General features: G+C 39.6%; 1 protein-coding gene across 1 annotated transcript; it reads left to right on the top strand.

The window, feature by feature from the left end:
• The first annotated feature begins 8,677 nt into the window (after positions 1-8,677).
• On the top strand, positions 8,678-9,931 carry LOC137100089 (transcription factor SPT20 homolog). The gene is made up of 2 exons (XM_067477720.1): positions 8,678-8,884; positions 9,347-9,931. The coding sequence occupies exons 1-2, from the start codon at positions 8,678-8,680 to the stop codon at positions 9,929-9,931; spliced, it is 792 nt and encodes a 263-aa protein (XP_067333821.1).
• The last annotated feature ends 12,060 nt before the right edge of the window (positions 9,932-21,991 follow it).

Here is a 21,991-nt window from a genome sequence, read left to right on the forward strand (position 1 = left end):
CCTTCAAATGTGTATGTAGTATAATCTCATTGTAAATTAGGCTACAGTGATTCACAAGGCAGATTCGGCTCATTTTCTTATGCCCTCTCTTTTCAGGGCAGCAGGATTACAAAGGTCCAGATGTTTAATTCTCCAACACATCGATGTCCATATTCAGATTCATGCAATCTCTCTTACTTGTTGTGGTAGCTGCCTAAACCTTTTTGAACACTTCACTATGTCATCTTGCTTCATTCTAGGCCCACATTAAAGGGGATCAAGGTGCCAGTGTCTCAGGATTGAGTGGCCTAATAAACTGAGAAGGGACTGGAGAAACGTGAAAAAGCTCTGTGTACTCTTACCTGGGAACCACTTGAAAAGCTAAACAGACCTGCCCCCTTGATCAGTGAGCATAAATGGTGATGGAATTGTTCTAGAAACTGAAGATGCCATGGGTTTAGTTTTCATTTGTGTCCTCTGATGGAAGTATGCTATTGAAATTGCAAAAATTTCAGCATAAATTATGCAACACTGAGATACTCATAGGCAGGGTGGAAAAGCTCAGAAGGGTGGAGAGGGGAGAATGTGGATGTGATTCTCAGTGTCACAAGTATAAGGACTTGCCACTTAAAAAGGAAAATGTGAGTGATAAAAATTTCATAACATCTGGCAGATTTCAACCACGTACCATACCATATAAAATTCACATTTCTTTAATAGGTCTATAACTCAGTAACTTAAAAAAGTCTCTCAATAGAATAAAATGATGAGATTAAACTTTTTGCATAATATCCTTATCTTACTGTCGCCATGCAACTTGCAGTTCATGCTTTGACTTTATTGTTTAATGATTTGGTTACTTAAAAAAATAATACCTGATACTGGCAGCACAGTGGCTTGTATGGGTTTCCTTCCAATAGTCAAAAGATGTAGGAACTGTGCATAGGGATTGGTTCCAGCAAACTGAAATGTTTGTGAACCTTTCAGAGTTTTTTTTAATTTGTGCATGCACATGGCCTCAACTATAATCAGATTTTCATGTTCCAAAACTGGATGAATAGAAGCCAATTAACCAAACATGACAGAAACATTACACTTCACTTATTTATTTATCGCAAAAAATGTTCCAATGTTAAATCAATCATGCACGGAGACCATTCACAATCACTGTTACTGGAATGGTCAACCAAGAAAGATTACGCCAAGAGCGAAGGTGTGTAATAGTCTAAAAGGTCACATGGAACCCCAGGGCAATGTCTGTCAAACTAAAATCCTCTATTACAGCAGTGAATATCAGTATTTACTGTATGTGTTCATCATGAGGGAAACACTGCACAAAGGTGTGCATGGCAGAGCTGCTGTCAGTCTATAGTTTGCTTAAGTCTACTTGGATACAGATGGAGACAGAAGCCTTTTTGAAGAATCCTCTGTAGATGGATGAGACTAAAGCAGAAAATTTTATTATTTAATGAGAAGCGCACGTTTTGGTGACAAGCATTGCCCCTCAACATAAGAACTCCCATCTGTGAAACAAGGTAGTGGCAGTTTTATGATTTGCGTCTACTTCGCCGACTCTGGACCAAAATAACTTGCCATTATTAATTAAGCTTTTAATTTTGAGTATACAAGCAATTTACAGAATAAAGGAAAATGTCAAGTTGAACTGAGGCTCAAGAGAAAGTGGATCATGGAGCATGATGACAACCCTTCCACCACAGAATGATGAAAGCAGAAAAAGGTCATGTTTTGAAATGGTCAAAGTCTTTAACCTCACCAGAACCCCAAGAATTCACAGACTTTCAGGAGCCATTGTACAGTATGGGTGGGTGGGAAATGATTGTTATGAGAACCATTTAGAAACCTGAATGACTCGCATCGTGACTTGCAATTTCCCAGAAAAAAAGACTTGTTAGACCAAGAATCACTTGGACGGGAAACCTGACAAAAGAAGTACAACAAAACCTTTTTGTATGCATCTGAGCTTTTTCAGCTGAGAGGAAAGTAAAATTAAACAGCATGCCATGGTGGTTTGGTAGTTTGTAAAGAGAAATCGAATTATGTCTTTACATAAACAACATATGGCAAAATGTTGAAAAGGTGTTATTTCAGACAGGCAGATTAACTCAGAAGTGGGGAGGGAGAATATAATGAATAGGATGGATCAAACATTTTTCTTTTGAATAGACTAGGCCCCTCCCAGATGATAAAAGCTGCACAATGCTGTGCTCAGCCACAACACAAGAGAAAGGAAAGTGGAGAGAGGGCAGGTAGATCACCATCCAAATGGGTTTATTTTTTCCCCGCCTTTGCTACCCTTTCCCTTTCATGTTTCCTGGTTTACTGGGTTCATTTCAGTGGACATAGACAAATTGCTGCAGTCACAGCTAAATATTTTCTTATCTCCACAGTGCAGATTCCTTCATACTGCCACTAAATTGCCAGCAACAACAGTCCATGTGAGGCTAATAAGGTTGAATTAGGGCAACAAATAATGCAAACAGAGTATGAAATAAAATGTTCAAGCAAAACAGGCTACACGTCCCCTGCTGCTTGGAAATATCCAGGGTGGGTGTAACAGCTGTAATGGCGTCATGTCTTCCAGAGACAGTGTAACCAGATACACCACATCCCACATGGCCTCTAATTTGATTCAAGACACCACCTGAATTTTCATGACATTTTCTGCCTACGTAAACATAAACCTACAAAGCCAAAGTTATTGTTTTTATTTATTTTTTTCTTTCCCTCTCTTTAAATCAAGAGTGCAAGAAGATTCTCGGAGGCACCTTGAATAGACAGTAATTTGTGTAATTAGTGCCGTGATCAGACTACAGTGCTTTACAAGCAGATACTGTAAAAGGCAAAAAGCTAAAAAAGTTTTGCAAATTTGAAAAGAAACTTCCACACATTTCTCGCTGAAGATTTCTGGTACATACTGGGATTTCGTAGCTTTACAACATTTTAGCCACTTGAGCAAAACAGCAAAGTAATCACAGAAGTCAAACAAACAGTTGTGTGTGTTTTGCCTTTTACGAATTGGCATATAGTATATAATATACAGTGGATTATTTGAAGGATTTTCATGTGAAATAGTGGTCTGATGTGTCTTGAGTGACTAAAGGAAAGGGGTGAAGTCGTGGGGGACCTTTAAAACAAAACAGAGAGCTGAAAGAGGCCTTCAGAGTCCGGCTCAAAGCGGTTTAAACAAACTTAAAAAGCAGGAACTTCCTTAGTCTTAGTCTCATGTTAATGTATTGATTACAGCTGTTTTAAAAAACGCCTACGCTACTGTAATTTGTTCAGTCTCATTTGTCTGTTGAAGGAGTCAACTGGCAAAATACCAATGTCATGAGTAGTCACGAAGGTTGCAAAATTTCATGAGAATTCATTTAAGAGCAATGGAAATATTTTGCTCAGAATCAAACTTCTGGGCAAATAAACCCCCACTGCCTCAGCCTTGCTGTTAGCTTGGCTTAAAAATAAATGTAAGTATTTTAACATTATGCAGCAGAGCACATAAAGAAAATGTAAACCTATTAACAAACACCACAGGGAGAAATACTCAAATGGTTTCTCTGTGATAAACAGGAACTTTAACCCAAGAGTTTTTACAAAGTCATTAAATATGCAATGATCCTGTAGGTGGTCACGCAATATAGGCAACTGTTACCCTGATCTGTCCTCTGAATTCATTATGGTGCTGAGGTATCCCATCATCCACTAGGTGTCAGCATTGTCCAGTTCTCCACACTGCCACTCTTACAGTTTTTAAGGGTGTAAAATAAATGTCTGTTCGACCTTATGCATGGTCATCATTGATTCACTCATGTACTGAAGTGCATTCATGTAACTACTTTTGGGTGATAGTGTTCATCCACGGAACAGTAAAAATACAGATTGTTACAGCTTTTGTTTTATGTAGTTGGCATGTGAAGTTTTTCTTCCTTAAATAGAAAATATATAAATGTTTAGCATTATAAATATAAACAGTAACACTGGAAGCATTGTTTTGTTATGTAATAAGAATCCTTTCGAGAGAATTTTAACAGGAAATGTTCCACGTGAGGCCAGTGCAGTTACTCAGTGTACAGTATTGTTAACACATCTATTGTTGCCAGCTATTATCTTTGTTTGTCTTTGTGCCAATAACTGGTACGGCTTACCAGCATGAGATGACACACATGCGTCATGTAAGTAAATCCAAAGGGCACCGTGCTTCCAGTAGGGCCGGGTAGGGTGTTGGCACGGTTTCCTGTTATTCTTTTGCATTACAGTAAATTTCTGTAACCTGCAGAAGCCTCCATTTAAGCCTATGCAGTCTTATCTTTGCATGAATAATGACAACTTTCCCACAGGTTATATATGCATTCAGAGTTATGGCAGCCAGGGTCCCTAATGCATTATTATGTTCAATTGTCTTCCACCTGATTTGAATTTTCTCTCTGCACATGCTTCCTGATGTTTGTTTTTTTTTGGCTTGCACTCAAATGACCCTGCAGCCATTTACTCTTCCTGTTATGTTTAGGAGTTACCATCAAATGTGTCACTTTTAAACAGGGATCTGTTGTGTGCAAAGCTCAAACTTGTCTTGATCTCTGTCTGCAGAAGCTGTTGGACAATGTCAACGCTCATGTTTTGTAGGAGAAAAATTCCTTTGTTTAGTGTTTAGAAGGCCAGTTTGACCCATTTTTGATCTCTTCATGTGGAGGCAGAACAAAGGCCCACATTCTAGTCTTTTTGTAGAGTGTGAGCAGATGAACATTCTTTCAAAGCTTCTCTGAATCTTGCACTTACAGTACATGGTAAACAAACAAACAATCCCTCTGTGTTTCCAAGGAATCTGCCCATTTCCATCACACAGCTAACATCTGCTAACTGCTATGTCGGCTAAGACCTTATTGTGGATCTAGCCCCATGAGTTTGGCTTAGGCGAGATTTGTTCATTCCCTTAGACTTTGCAATGCTGCCGCAATGAATTGTGTAGTAGCATGATCGCTATCTGCCGAATACCAATTTAATCCACTTGGGCTATGCCTCACACTAGCAGGACAAGTTTCCTCCCTTTGTGGTTTAACAAAGAGGTCATAAACAACATAAATCCTGTTGTAGTGCCAGTTCCTAGGAGATGAAGTAAAACCCAAGCCAAGATGGGAAGGGTTAAAATGAACTCATTGTTGGTGTTCCTGCCAACCCTTGTACCCTCCACACACATGCCACCTCCATTCACCCACCATTGTGCTTTCTCTGTCTCCACTATGTTACAATGAAAACAGACAGCATGGATTTGGATCAGGTCAGGTGGCCACAGGCTTGATTGATATTCACTTCATGCTGCAGCCAGATGTTTAAGTAAAGGATAACAAATGCCAAAACATTTTTTCCACATACTTTTCCAGTTTTTCCTCAGTTTTTCTCAGATCTATTGCGTCTCCCTTTTCTAAGAAACAGACTATGCCTGAGTAGAATTTTACAATTTTCTTGGGACTAAAACTTTATAATACAGGCAGCTGCTTTAAATGAGGGGCCTCCATAGCCTCCATCTGAAAGCATTCAAAGGATTTCAGATTAAAGTTTATTGGGTAAAGGTTACCTCAGGCTACACCCACAGAGTAACTAGAGGCTCTTGATGCCATTCCAGATCATATATCATGAAATACGTTCATGTTTAACTTGCTGCTACAATAATTCCATTAGGGTGGGAACTTGTTATCTGCTGATACTGCAGGTTAAACAGTAGGCCTGTTGATCTAGTCTGGTTACTAGGAAAGAGGAAACTGTTGAACTAATCATTTATCTTGTGTCACTGACAAAATTCCATGTTGCAGTTCCTGATAATGCAGGTGACAAAGATTCATTTGAAATTCAGAATGTTAAAGGAGTTATGTAAACGGCAGTCACAACTTTAAATTAAACAGAAGTGTCTTTGACGAAACATCCCTTTTAAGGTCAATTCCACAATGAAGGACTTTTTTCTGAAGCAATCTTAAATATACTGTGATGGCCCCTGCCTGGTGTGGGGTGGCTGGCCAGTGGGTGTTTGACACCATGTGCACATACATCCACACATATGCTACTGACATGACTGACTAACATATCCCATGATTTGATTTATATTTATTTTAATAAACTCTATTATGATTAGTGCCCTTTTCCTGCTTTTGTCATGGCCTCTGAGTCGGGTTACGACAATTGCTTTTTGACCATATATTGACCAAAGCAATTACTTTTAGTCTAATTTATTTCAATAGAAATACCAAACTTTATCCATCCACAGTTTTTCAGGTAGGAGTTTGATGCTTTTTGGTAAAGGAATGTGATTTAATTTATTAGTTACTTTAAAAAATATGATTTTATGTAAAACAATTGTATAAAAAACAGTATGACCTATGAATCCTATCTACAACATTTATCCACTCTGCTACTCTCAGCTGTCTCTCTCCTTGCTCCGCTATTATTTTCTAAAATCTGCTACACATCTATTCAGGTTATTCCAAAAATACAATAAACGCTGCAACGAGTACTAATCAATAAGAAATAAATAAATTATTTTACTAATTGATATGAAGAGTAAATCTCTCTCAAAAACTCTTTGTTTTTTAAATAATTGGGAACAAGCAGTTCAACTTCCATAAGTTAACACCCAAGTTATTGCAGAATGAATTTTTGTTTTTGTTCAGGTCTTAATGTAATTAAGCCCGTACTGCCCCAGGGACACAGAATACTTTCCATCCTGACTCCTGCTTAAACTGTTTTCCTTTGGAATAATTGGCCTGACGGCTTTGTTCCTGGCCTTTATCTTCTTTTAGTTTTTTTTTTCCCTTCTGGACCTGCTTGCTTGTTCTCAAGCATGCCTCTTTTTTTATTTAAGAGACTTTATTGCTATTTTCAGCTCTAGAGGAAGAAGAAAAAACTGTGGCAAAATGAAAGAGAGAGAGCAAGGATGTGTGTGTCAGTAAGTTGATTAAAAATGGAAACGTCTCTCCCTGGCATCCCAGCTGTCATCTGATCTACTTGCACAGCCGTCTGCACACACTATGTCATTAACTCAGACTGGAGGAACTTTTGCATTTCTCATAGTGGACACCAGGCTGGGCAAATGGGCTCTACCTAGTCATTGTGGAACAACAGATCAACCTGATCTCCAGGCACAGTAAAACTTTAAAATGTGCTCAGAAAATGAAGCCTAAATTATCGGATAATTGATTTTCCATCTACTGACCTACATCTCACATCTGACTTCATGGTTCTTTCTGCAGGCTAGCTATGGCATGAATCTCCAGTATTATTGAAAAACTGCTCTGAGGTTAATTTATCCAAGCTGTGGGTTTTCACTTCACCATGGCAAACTTCAACTGTTGTCTTCCAATTTTGTGTGTATACTTGTGTGCATGCAATATCAGTTGGTTCTTTGTAGACATGTATCTGCATGATCATATTTGTGATTATTTGACTGGAAATGCTTGAGTGACTAAGTATGGTGGTGGGTGGGTGGGGGGGGACAGTGCATTGCTGTCGATCTGCTCCACTCAGGGTCAGTTGCTGTGGTCTTGAAACCCTGCCTGCCTGACCATCAAGCCTATTTGCTCAGCAAATAAGTGCATTGTATGCCATGTCACCTGGTTGTCATAGTAATGGTTACAGTGTGAACAGCCTTTCCTGTAAAGAGTGGAATAACAGATCCATATCCTGCATCACAAAAAGCCCTGGAGGGTTTTCTGAGAATATTAGTCTCTTTGCATGTGTTTGTGTTTAGTCAGTTTTGCTTCTTTTTGTTTCTTTTTTAGAGTTCCACAGTTTGTCTACCTGTCTGTCTCATGTTTTCTATTTGTGTCTTTCAATTTGACCTTTTTCTTGCTTCCCCTCAAGATGATGAACATAAACGTTCCTTTTCTATGGTGATTGTAACACTGTTTGTAACCCCATAGGTGTTCATAATTGGCATTTGATTCCTTATTCAGGGCTTCACTCCAACAAATGATGTGTATACCATACAGCTCACTAACATACCTTTGTGGCTCAAATGCAAAAAAAAAAAAAAGAAGAAGTTAAAAGGAGCTGACAAAGTTTTCTCATATTGTAAGACTAGACATGACTTTGAAAGCTGATGCTGGCCTACCAAGGAAGCAGCTGCATGTCACAAAATTAGTTATCCTACTATGAAGTAAGGCTTTTTCAGCTCAAGCAAATGAACTACAAAGGAACTGATAAAAGCAGTGGCTTCTTAGTAATAACATCCTCCCTCTTGATTACAAAGAAAACTGAAGTAAGCTTCACTGACCATGCAGGTTCCACAGAATGTGTGCGTTATCATTTTAAGCCATATCTAGTATGTGCATGCAAAGACGTTTCTCTCATTCATATGGATATACTGTAACTTTTTAGTTGAAAGTTGAAGTTGAAAGCAGGAATGCAGTAAAATATACTCACACTTTTCATATTTGTAAGACATGCTCTGTTTAGATAGGATCTGTATTTTTTAGTCTACAAATACTTATTAGACATCAGTGAATTTAAAGTGCTTAAACAAAAAAATATCTTTTGAGGTTTTTTCTTCAAAGCATTTAGCATTTGTCCAGAATGTTTAAAAGTGCAAACACTAAGCATTTGCTTAGCTGCCCATCTTGCTTTAAAGGACAATCTTGTCACGTTTTCAGCCTCCACACCTGGAGGTGAGAGCCATACGGGGGCCGGTGTGGAGATGGGGGGTCTGGTAACCCACAGGCAGGCAATTAACCCACCACATGTGGATCAGAACCAGGCCAGACGTCAGCCAACCCAGAGGCAGGGACAGGACCGGGATCAAAACCAGGCCGGACGTCGGCTGATTCGGAGGCAGAAACAGGACCAAGAACAGGATCAGAACCAGGCTGGGCATCGGAAGACCCGGAGGCAGCCTTCTTCACGGGTCTCTAGCTGGAGCCTTCTCCCTTCACCCATGTCCAGCTAGATCCTCTACCAGCTGCCCCATACATGGACTTACTCAAGTCTTTTACCTGCCATGAGCCTTTTTCTTTGTACCCTCCTGTTAGGAGCGATTTCTTTTTATCATTGACTTTTTACCTTTTGTTAGTTCAGTCCCTCTCACAGTGTCCTCACCTCCTCACTCTCCTTTGCCCTAATTGTGACAAACCTGCTCCTGGGCTGGTCAACAGGCAGATAATTGACCAAGGCCTCTGTGCATTATACCTATTGCTGTAACTATGGCCTCCTGCATATGAACACCTTCATCCTTTGCATCCCGTTAAGTTAAGTTGACTTTGTGTGGAGGCTGAAAACGTGAAAGGTTGTCCTTTCAAGCGAGATGTGCAGCTAAGCGAATGCTTAGTGTTTGCACTTTTAAACATTCTGGACAAATGCTAAATGGCAGCCGACCCAGAGGCAGGCACAGGATCAGAATCAGGCCTGGCCTCGGCGGACCCTGAGACAGGAACTAAGACTGAAAGAGCAGCAGCTGACCTCAGCATCAGGACAGGAACTGGAAGAGCAGGAACTGAACGAACAGGAACTGGACCAACAGGAACAGGATCTCCAGAGGCTGCGTCGACCCGTTCCGGAAGCTGAACCGAAGTCAAAGCATCGACCTAGACGAATCTTTCAGTACCGCTGGCGGCGTCGACACGCCCGGGACCAGGAGCTGAGGCGGTGGCGCCAACCCGCCAGGGAGCAGGAGCTGAGGTGGTGCCTTCAACCTGCCTGGAAACAGGAGCATGAACAGAATCGGATGCGGTGCCAACCCAATCAAAGACAGGAACAGGATCAGAAGTGGAGGCTACGACGACCCGCTCAGAGACAGGAACAGGATCAGAACTGGCAGCGTCCCGCTTGGAGACATTGGTCAGCCCAGAGACAGGAACAGGACAAACAGGAACTAGAGCCGGATGAGCGGCAGCTGACCCAGGCATCAGGACAGGACCTGGATGAACAGGGACAGGACAAACAGGGACAGGACTAGAGCTGGAGGCGGCGTTGACCCGCTCAAGGACAGGAACAGGAACAGAACCTTGGCCAGGTGAGGTGTCAACTGAGCCAGAGGCAGGACCCGGAGCAAGATGAGCATCAAGGCCAGGCACAGGGCTGACAACAGCCGACCTGGAGAGTAGAGCAGGAACAGGAAGGACGTTGTCTGACCTGGAACCGGGTGCCGAAGCAGGATCAGAGTGAGGACTGTAAGCAGGCTCAGGGGTGTCAGCCAAACTAGGAGCGATCTGGACCTCATAATCTCCTCCAATTGCTGTGCTGCTGAAGAGCAAGCCTTAGGATCCCTGGAGATGGCCATGGTCTCATGAAGATGTACAAGCAGCTGATGGATGAGCAGGTATTGATCTTGTGGGTTAGCGTCCGGAGCTGGTATAACTTGAGAGTCAGATCTTTGGATGGTACTGGAGAGAGGTGAGCATTATGCTAAGCATTTTATACGCACGGTGGTTTCAGCTGCCTGTGGCCCAGTGGCTGTCTGGTCTGTTACAATCAAGACCGAGTCAGGCAGAGCATCAACCGGACACGAAGCTAGCCCAGAAACAGGAGCTGACTTCTCAGCCGTCAGAGGAGTGGGTTCTACTGGAGCCAAAACGGGAACAGGTGGGCAGCTGGCTGGCTTGGAGACAGGGAGTACTGTGGTAGACTCAGGGGTAGGGTCAGGTGGGAAAGCAGCGTCAGACGGCTCAGAAATGCGCTCAGGAATAGGGGCAGACTGAGGTTTATCAAAGACGAGCAATTTGGTCTGAGGTTTGGATCTCTGGGGTTTTCTAAAAAACAACCTTGAAAGTCTGTCTGTTCCCCAAACTGAAGCCAAAACTCGATTTCTACTGACAGGCCCATGGTTCCCCCCTATCACACATCTCAGGGTCCAATATTTGGCCAGATCTTACTGTCACAAATAGGGCCAAGGCGAACCCAAGTGACAAGGAGACTGTGAGAGGGAGTGAACTAACAAAAGCGTTTATTGGTAAAAATTCAATGATAAACAGAAATTGCTCCTAACAGGAGAGTACAAATAAAGGCAGGTAAAAGACTAAACACTCAACTGAATCAAATCAACTGAACACTAGAGAAAATTAACTTAAAGAAAACAAAACGCCAAACAGATCAAATGTCGACAACCGGACTGATACACAGTAAACCAAAATAAACACTAGCGAAACGGCTCAGGACAAAAATAAGACACGGATGTGAAACACAAACTACTAAGCCAGAATGAACACATGGGAAAAGACTAACAAAGAAGGAAACTAACAAACAGAAACACACCAAACCTCAGACCAAAAGTTGCTTGGGACTACAGTCCAATTCACGGGAGCCAGGATTACGCGGGTCAGGAAAATCAAGAGTTCGGTGTGTTGGCAAGGAGAGAGAGAAGAGGATCTGGCAAGGAACTGAAGGGAAAGCTTGACCTAAATTGTGAGGGGAACAGGTGCAAACAATGAGATATGACGAACAGTAAAGCTTAAGGAAAGGACTAGGAACAGGAAGCGGGGCTACAAAATAAAAGTCCAAAGGGAGGAAGTGTAACTGAGGGCCAGATCGTGACAAGGTTAGCTGTGCAAGATAAAGTTAGTGTTGCGATGTGCCTCATTTAAAAGGGAAACAGTTTCACTTTATTGGAAAACCTAAATTAAGCAGTAAGATAGCAGGCTAGCCCACTAATTTCACTTTGTGATACAGAGCCCAAGGCTTCTGTGGCCGGTCTTTGGCTGAAGCAGGCAATGCAGCATCTGCAGTTGGTTTGGTACATCTATATTTGAAACGGGTTTTTAATTTATAACTTTTTTTTTAGTTAACACAAAATAAGTTTTCCCTTGTTACGCTTGTCTTAACTCGTCAACTGTGACTGTGTTCTGTTTTCGGCACAATGTGGGAAATGCAGTCAGAGATACTTTTGATTACAACACAGTTCTGCAGTTTAGTTTTTATGCCATATGAATCATCATCCATTCTTTAGTGTACCAAATTTCGCAAACCATTTGTCAACTTTAATCATTTTTGGGAAAATCTTCCAACATAAGAGCATGAGACAGCAAACACTTTTATTGAGTCTAGTGCTAACCCGTAAGGGGTTGTTTTGTGGGAAAGCAGCTTATCTACATTCAAAGATAAATATGTGCTTTGTTTGTCCCTTTGGCAAAATCAAGAATATTTTTAATGGTGTGTTTGAAATGATATATTAAGAAAAGTTCAGTGTCTACAGATCCTGACCCTTAAAACTGAATTCAAGACCAAACACCTCAGTCTTCATAAATCATAAGACAAATTGGTGCCAGGGGAACAGTCGTGCAAAAAAAAATATTTCTTTTTCTGAACATGGGCCATTTTTCCATATATGTGATTTGCTAATGTATAATTGAAATTTGTTTATGCTAGAACAAAAAAAAAAAAAAAAAAAAAAGCTGGCTGATCTCAGAGCCCCATTTGTTAAACATTTACATGTTGTTCTCAATGTTTACACACTACAGCTCGCGAGCAGCTGCTTTGTCCCTGAGCCACTGGACAGTAAAACTGACCAGTACACGAGTTTAACCGTCAATACAAGTCAGCACGTTAGAAGATTATTATATTTTCATTCAGTTTATCTATTTCTGTTCTAACTATTCGAATCTGAGGAGTGTGTTTGAGACATAGGGTATAAATTTCAAATGTGTCATTTGAATGCTCTAATTTTATTTGAAGGAAAAACCGTTAAACCATATTTATGGTGGAAAAGTTCCAAGCATCAAAGCTATAAATCATAGGTAATCCTGTATATATCAGCATACATGTGATGTGCAGTTGAGTGCAATGAGACATTTCCTTGTGTCATATCTAAATTACTGGAATAAATGGAGATTTGAATTGCACCCATGATATTTGCCATCCAAATGAGGCTTTTCATTTGATTTCCAGGAAGGCTAAATCAGCGAAGGCTTCATCCGGAAATAATTTTAGGCTGCTAACAACAACAACAAAAAAGGAAAAACAAAGGAAAACTGCATTAAACAGCAGTGTTTTACTTACCAATTTATTTTCCACCAAACTCAGTACTTTTTAGTTGGACCACTGAGTGTAGGAACTAGCAATGAATTAGCCACAGTAACTAGACCAGTATACCCACGCTAGTTTACTAGCAAATTCCTCTCAGCGCTACCCAGCAACGTTTATTCCTCTATATTCCCTCTCTAATTTACGTGTTTCTATTGATATACTTATTTTTCTTTGCTGTTTTGGGGAATAATATTTTTGCATTTTGAACTTTTAGATTTGATCTTTAGTTTGTAGTAACAGACAACATGAATGAAACATTGTGAAACATTGCGCAGCTCCTTTACAACTCAGTTTACTAACTGACATTACTCACAATGCAGAAGAATTCTGTAGTGTGTCTAATGAGAATGTTTTATTTTTTATTGTAACACAACCAGAAATGATAATAACATGTTTTGTTTAGGGAGATAATCTTTACAGATGAAAAGCAGTTTTATGACTTTTAAAGCTTAACTACAATCACCAGAGCTAAAAAGCTACTGTTAGGCCATTAACAAACTACACCAACATCACATGACTTCACCAATTTCACCACTAATGGCTATCTGGTTACCTTTTTTTCGTTTTTGTCATGGCCTCTGAGCTGCACAACACAGAAAGGCCACAGCCGGCTAGTGGATTCCAAACCAGGGACCTTCAAGCTGTGAGGGGGCAGCACTAACCACTCCACCATTGTATTGCCTTAAACTATCTCCGAATGGCTACTTAGTATAAAACTACAAGAGCACATGGCTAATTTGCATTCACGTAACTTTCAGCACTAATTTAGTAACAACTGAATGTACCTACCAATACAAAGTGCACACCTACTAAAATACATTCATTTGCTATTAACAGTCTATTTCGTAAGCAATTGAATCCACATTTCAACAATGTTATGCAAATGACATGCTACCATAGGTCAGCATTAACTACCTTGTTGAAGCCAGTTCCTGTTTTTTACCCATCTTTGTTGACCTTTCACTTGATCCCTGGTCTCACTTGATATCTAATGCAGTAAGCTTTTCAACCTTCTATCAGCAGGTTCTGCAGGAGCTGGACCACTGACTCCAGATAGACTAGCCTACAGATAGCAACACTGGCCACACAACACCAGAAACTCGCTCAGGTTCTCCTAGGAACATCCTGCCTCAGTTACTCAGAGACCCCCATTTTCTTGTTATTTACAATTTGTTTTCATTGATTGATTTTCCCATTTCTGTTATTAAAAATCCCAACTTTGTCATTTCAACACAGCATGAACTTTTCTTAGGACCTCTTTAATTTGGTGCTAACTCAAACATGCACCCCTGCAGATTCAGGCCTGTGGATAACACTAATCAAATGACAAATTATTGTTTGCAATAAATATGTACCGAGTTGACTTTCTCAGAAAGGTCTATAATGTGCTGCAGCTGCTTTTGTATATCATCTTCTTTTACGGTGACTGACCTCACTCCCATAGCTAATGGAAAATCTTAGAACTTGAAATCACATCTGCCTTAAACAACTATTCAATTGTGGCTGATTTCTGTGCATAATGTGGGAAAAGGAGTCGATGTTACTTTTGATTGCAGGACACGTCTGCTGTTTGTATGCTAAATTAGTCATCTTCTATTCTCTAGTTTCCCCAATTTCACAAGGCCCTTTTCCTGGTTTAATCATTTTTTGGGAAACGTATGAGAGAGCAAAATGTTTCTAATGCTAACATGTGAAGGGTGTTTTGTGGGAAAGCAGCTTATCTACATTCAAAGATAAATATCTACATTTTTGCTCCTGCATGGGAAACTAAAATCTGTCATAGCACTTCAATATAATGAGTAACATTTGGCAGAAAGAAGAGTAATCGAATGGTTTTTGCAGTGTTTGAAAATATCCAGTAAGAAAACTTCAGTGATACAAAAGCTGAAGCCAAACAATAAATTCAAAAACCAAACACCTCAGACTTCATAAATCAAAAGATACATTGGGCCAGTCATGCAAATAATTTGTTTTGTTTCTGCACGTGTGCCATTTTTCCAGATATTTCATTTGCACATGTATAATGCTGAGACAAAAAGAGCTGTCTGATCTCAGAGCCCCATTTGTTAAACATTTACATGTTTACACACTACAGCTAGTGAGCAGCTGCTTTGTCCCTGAGCCACTGGACAGTGGACATTAAAGTCTGTTAAAGTCGTACTTTAAAGTACCAGTCAATACAAGTCAGCACGTTAGAAAATGATTAGATTTTCATTCAGTTCCTCTATTTCTGTTCTAACTATTCGAATCTGGTGACTGTGTCTATGACGAAGGGTATAATTTACAAATGTATCATTTAAATGTTGAAACTTTAAAAGAACCATACCTGAGGTATGGTAGGAAAGTTTCAAGCATCAAAGCTTTGAATGATAGGAAATGCTGTATACATGTGCATACACGTGATGTGCAGTGGAGTGTAATGAGGCATTGACTTGTGTCATATCTAAATTACTGGAATAAATGGAGATTTGAATTGCACCCATGCAACCATATTTGGCATCCAAATGAGACTCTCATTTGATTTCCAGGAAGGCTAAATCAAGGAAGGCATCATCCTGAAGTAATTTTAAGCCACTCAAAATGCTCTAGAAAAATATTTTTTATAACATTTCATAACATTTCATAACCAACCTTTTTTCATTTTGTGAGGGCCACATGGGTTTGTTATGTTGTCTGTAGTTTATGGGAATCTTGTGCTTTCTGGTTATCTGATGTGTTAAGAAAAAAATCTTAGTTTTGCAATAGACTTCCAGGAAACATGGAGATAGCTTCTTTGACACAGCTCACCTGAGTCAGATTAGCATAAACATATGAGGTTAGCATCTTTGATGTCCAAAGCCTCAAGAGTTTCGCTCTCACCTCCCACAATTTGCAGAGCAAGTGCGGCTTTATCTTGCTGTATCTCTCTCTCTCTCTCTCTCTCTCGCCATCGCTTTTGTATATATTTTTTTCAGGTTCCCTGCTCTCTCACCACACACACACACACCGGATGAAGAAGTAGTAGATTTGAGAAAAAATATACCAAACAAATTGAAGTGATTCATTTTCATCTTTTATATGAAATAAATTAAATCCCCATTCTAGTCCTGAATAACAACTCTTACTGTTCTATGAGGCTTGTACTTACAAACATGAATATCAGCTCTTTTATTGTTTTTTTATGATTAAAATCATTATCTGTATGTAAGACAAGCATGTAAAATTAAATTAGAAATGATGTCACAAAATATTTGATGATCGGAATGAATGTTTACATTATGTGTCACTGTTTGATGCTCAATTACAATTTAGTCAGTAATGGAGAGAAACTATTCTTAATCACAAAATTGAAAAAATTAGTCAATCTGTGAGGAGGCTACTTGTCACATTGGTGGGTTTCTGTGTTCATTAGACCTCTAAATACGGTACCACCTCATTGAAATCTTGAGATATTTACAGGAATCGTAAATACTCATATTCACTTTGCCCACCTAACAACAAAGCAGTGGAATCATTTAGTCTGACTGGATAGTGTCTTTTCTTTTATCTGACTAAATGCAACAAAAATGTGTGGTTTAAAGACTTGCAGTTTAGAGGAAATGGAATTATGTGCTAGGGGTGGGTTAACATCAGTTCAGCTGAAACACAGGGGTCTCAGTGGTGTCACTTCCTATCACTGCTGTGAGTAAAAGGAGGGGGAGAGTGTTTCGACTCTCTCAACATGATGTCATACACACCATGAGAGAGAGAGATAGAAACATAGGGGAAGTTTCTCTGTGCTTTGAAAAGTATTGTTTTATTAAAATCCAGAGCTTTGAAGACTCAAATTCACTTAATTTTTCAACTTGACTGGGTTGTAGCTGCTGTTGTGGATCACGCACACAAATTCCATATGAATGATTCAGATGTTGGACGAAGCTACATGTTCTGACTGCTGGATCTTTACAAACATGTCTTTGTTGGGTTGAGCAATTCACCCTTTTAAATAGATTTTTGTAAGTTTCACAACGTACCTAAATAATGCACAGCCAGTAACCCAGCGTGTCTGTTATAGGAAGTGAGCCTTTTTTTGTTTTTTTTAAAGTGATGTAAGCGGTTTGGTATGTGAAGTTGTGTCTGTGTTACTTCCAATCACAAATGTGTCAATAGCCTGCATGTGTTTTAGAGTAATTGTGTGGGGGCACCGGTGGGTGCTGTCCTTCCCACACAGACATGGTGTAAGTTTTGAGAAGGTGAACAGGTAAAAATAATGAGACCAAGAGAAAGCGAGAGAGAGAAAGAGAGAGACTCTACGAGTGTGATTGTTTGCAAAAAATGTGGTTACATTTGCTCAAGGCACTCAGATTGTGACCAACATCTTAAGGGTTTCCTGATACATCACAGGATGAGTCACACTTCTCAGAGGCCACAATCAATTCCTTGAATTGTTACTAAGAGAGCAACTCCCCTCCCCTCCCCTTCTTCCATTGTCTCCGCCCCTTCGACTATATACCGTAGTTGTTTTCTCATTCACATGAATTGTGTCAGGCAAGCTGTTCTGATAGTGACTGACCCCTTCACAAAGAAAGGTTTCACTGATGTTTTCTGCCATTTCTAAATCACACATCCACTCACTCATCTTGACATCTGTCTAATACCTGTAAATAGTGTATGTGTGTACTTCTTTGTAACTTGTATAATATACTTTCCCACTGATTCACCATAAAGTACCAATTCTCATTAAACACAAAATGAGAATATGAATGCTACTTTTATTATCCAAGAAGCCAGAATGATTTTAAAATATGTGATTTTGAGGTCTAACATTAAGCCCTTGATGTCAGATAACAGTGAGACTATCACATAAAGAGATGCAGTTCCTCTGAAATGCATGACTTGCCATATTGTTTCTTAGGAAATCATAAAAGAGCCACACAATTCATCTTGCTAAATTCACTCTTTTTCATCAGAACAGATGTGATGAAGACCAGGTTATCTTTTAATGCATGTGTATTTTTCTTGTCAATTACTGCCCCGACAACACAGTATGACCATTGCGGAATATCGCAGCAGTCTTTCATCATATCAACTGGAAAATTGATCTACTTCCCTTCTGTGCTCATGGTGTCAAAATGTTCCAAAACTGCACAGTGAATCTCACAATCCCAGCATATGATCATTAATAGTGAAATTCACAGTAAATAAAGAATTCACAGCTGTCCCTCCTGCAGCTGTTTTTCTTAGTGATCCATGCACGACTGGTCGACAACGTATTGCATCAACAGTTTTTATGTTTTTTTTACATGTGCACCTGTGCAATTAGGCACACTTACTATTTAATGCTCAAAACACAGACCTATTTCAACACTTCCTCTGGTATGTAAATTGGGCAAGTGCATTTCGAGTTAGAGGCATTTTGCAAGTGTGTACAGTACATTGTAGCATCTTTCTGCCAGTGTCTACAGCAAATACTGTATGTAGCAATTTTTTTTATTCCTGTTTTGACCAATGTGGCAATTATTACATTATTAATTCCAGTATTTCTCTGGTTGCACTTCCCACAAGGATTGTAATTTAGGTAAATTTAGCTTAGGTTAATTTAGGTTATAATCTTTGAGTATAGATTAGATATGATGTCTCCAGGCAGGAGGTGTGTCCGTGTGTGTGTGCATAGATTATGGGAATGGTGATCCACCACAGTTTACAGTCACTGTGTGTATTTTGTGACTCAACATACAGCAGCAGAGTCTAATAATCAGCATTATTCATTTTTCAAAGATTTTAGGAGATATCTCAATGCCCTACTTAAGACTATGATAAGTAATCACTTCACCAATTACAGACACAGCACCATTGGGAGTTTTTCTAACAGTGTCCTCAGGGAGCTATTCATTAAGTTTACCTCACTCGGGCCATGTTGGTGTCGTGTGGAAGTTAATTCACAAGCTGATGGATGTTCTTGTGGTAAATGCACAACAAAAAGTGGTTTTGTTTGTCTAAGACACAGGGAGCCCACTTTATTCAAGTGACACGCTGGTAAACCAGCTACACAACCACAAACACCACAATGCAATCCAGCAGCAAGAGAAGGAAATCTATTACAGTTTGATGATAATTACCTGAGCTAAAGCAGCATGGCGTGAGTGCAGAAAATAATCCTCGCAAGATTATTAAATACAAGGATCAGAGGGAGGCAGAGGCAATGTGTTAAAGTTTCTCTCCACTAAGAATCTCTATATGTTATACAAATGAGTCAGTCCAGTCAAAATGAGGCGTGTGTGTGTCTGCCTGCGTGTATCCTGTCCTCTACTGACCTGTGAGCTCATTTGTCTCAGCTGGATGTTTACTTAACATCACAGGCATGGAAATGGCATTCAGCCAAGTGTAAAAATTCAACACATATTGCCGAAGTCCAGTCTGTACTTTTTACAAAAATGTTCCTGGTTTGTTACTAGGCAACATTTTGGCCACATCTTCATACATAGTTGTTTCCAGTGCTGTGAGTCAGAATGCTGTAGTTTTCCAAGAGGAATCACATGTTCATTCCTGATGCTTTGTTTTAGAAATGCATATTACACTGTTTATGTTCTGTTGCTCTGCAAGGGATCAGCATCAAATTATATATGTTGACATGCTTCAGTACTATAAGTTTGTATGAGGCCCACTTTCTCCTTTGAACCAGACCAAATTGGGAGCTTAGGTACAAGAAGGCCCAGTTATTTCAAAGAAATCACATACTCATGCAGTTGTTATGAATCTTTTAGCGGCACAGTCATGCTGGTATCTGCCAAGTTCAACAACTAGGGAAGACATGAGGCCATTTTAAAAATGTAGTTAAGCCTAGTTGATATCTACAGGTTTTTTGTTTGTTTGCTCGTTTTCCTCTGGAAGATCATGCACTGGGTAAGCTTCGAAGGGTTGATGCTGTTCCTGACAGGACGGCATTAAAACATGCCCTGCATCATTACACCTCCACACTGAACCTCCACTGACACTTAGCATAACCCACAGTGCCACAGCCCGTGTCATGTCTATGTCAGTGTGTGTGAATTAACATTTTGAAAAAAGGTGGCAACTAGGACGATCATGTCGCAGCACGGCTTTATTTTCTAGCTTTTAGAGAGCTGCCCTTTCCTTTCCACTTAAACAATTGCGCATATAATTGTGCCCCTATAGGCTTCATTACCAGGCATGCACACCTTCCTTTTTCCCTCATCACACTTTCTATAACTGTTGCAGACTTGGTGTTTGGAGTGGATGGAGCACAATGCTTAATTAACCCTAGCCACTGCAGTGCACAAATCCCAATTACTTGACCCAGCACCGATCAAGCATGTCCTTTTGAAGATTGATTGGGAAGTAAATCTCTTCCCCCTGCCTACATGTGTAACACTTAAATAGATTGTAGCACAGAATATGGACTGTACATGGTATTGTTTTTATATTTCATATAAACTGAAAATAGAGCCTAAACTGGTATTTAACTTTTATATGCTATAAATCTTATCTCCAGCTGCACTTTTATGATGTCATCCTGTCAAACATTACATGGTAATGCACTAATAGCTGTGGTCATCTATACAGTAGTAAGGTTTTCCAATGAAGGAAAGACCAAAAGCAAAAAAGAGGTTTTGTTTCCTCTTCAGGGCAGTGAACCCGTAATTGTTGCCTTTATTATGCTGGAACTGGCATTTGAGGTTGAGGTTTGTTGTGTTGTGAGGGCTAGCGTGCAGCAGGACATACTTTGGAGTTGGTGTGTGGGCTGTGCGAGGCCTGCTGGGGCAGAAAGCACATGCAGCGTGCATTATCAGAATGTTCCCTGCTGGCTGTGCCTTGTGGTTTCCTGTGACGTTAGAGAGCTCATTGACTTCTCCATGGCAGCCGCTTGTTTTTACTGGGATACTTTCATGTTCTGACAGGAATTTTCTACTAAAAACAGAATCAAGGAGTCTGTCTACACTGCTCCCCACCCCTTCCCCATCACCACCCGCCTCGCCCAGTGTTGGATTTTCGAAAAAGGATTAGAAATACAACACCAGTGCATTTTTCTGGTGTGTTGCTTTTCATATGAAACCACAGGGATTTTTTCAGCTGATGAATGTGGTGTACACTGAGCTGAATTACAGTGAGGGACTGCTTGTTTTTGGAATTGTTTGTAGTTTTTGCAATGTAGCTCTTTGTGAAAAATAAGTAAGTAATTTTCACAATCATTCCCAGATATTTTCTGCAGAAATCCCACAGGTTTGCACTTGTGTTTTCAAATCTTGGTTTGCATGGAATTTTCAGTACAATAGTACAAGAGACGACCTGTTGTTAGACTAAGATTAGTCAATGGCAGCACAGTTTAACACCTAGCAGACCAAAACATCAAATCCGACAGGGAGCAGGCACCTGAAGACACTGGACAAATCAAAATGTTGAGCCTTTTTCAAACTCAATTATAATACACGGATGTTGAGCCATTTTTTAACATTATACTTGATCTGACGTGGCTGCCACAGCTGGCATAGATTTAATAATAGGTCCTCTGTGACGCATAACATCCTCTGTTATTTTGGGACATTGAGTTCCTCTGTGTTTTAAAAAAAATATTGTATGTATAATTTATTTTTTATTTAATCATAAAAACAACTCTGAGTTAAAATGTTTCTTACTCACAGTTGATATTGAATACAATACACAGTAATCAAAATATAAATGCATGAATTTGGACATTAAGTATATATATTCAGACTACATATATATATATATATATATATATATATATATATATATATATATATATATATATATATATATAAAACTCAGAGTTATATATATATATATATATATATATATATATATATATATATATATATGTGTGTGTGTGTGTGTGTGTGTGTGTGTGTGTGTGTGTGTAATCTATACAATATTTTATTGCATTTATATAAGTAACTTACTTTGAATAAATAGTATTTTTACAATGTGGTATTGCTGCTGCTTCTTCCATCGCATCTGTCAAATAAAGACAACACCACACTCTCACATGCTGTATGAAATT

Source organism: Channa argus, chromosome 15 (genome assembly GCF_033026475.1).
Source record: "Channa argus isolate prfri chromosome 15, Channa argus male v1.0, whole genome shotgun sequence".
Taxonomy (NCBI): Eukaryota; Metazoa; Chordata; class Actinopteri; order Anabantiformes; family Channidae; genus Channa; species Channa argus.

Excerpts from the sequence above, each read along its gene's own strand:
- LOC137100089 (XM_067477720.1), top strand. The coding sequence starts at position 8,678 with ATGGGGGGTCTGGTAACCCACAGGCAGGCAATTAACCCACCACATGTG. Across the intron at positions 8,885-9,346 it reads GGAGGCAGCCTTCTTCACGG|CCGACCCAGAGGCAGGCACA; the intron begins GTCTCTAGCTGG and ends GCTAAATGGCAG.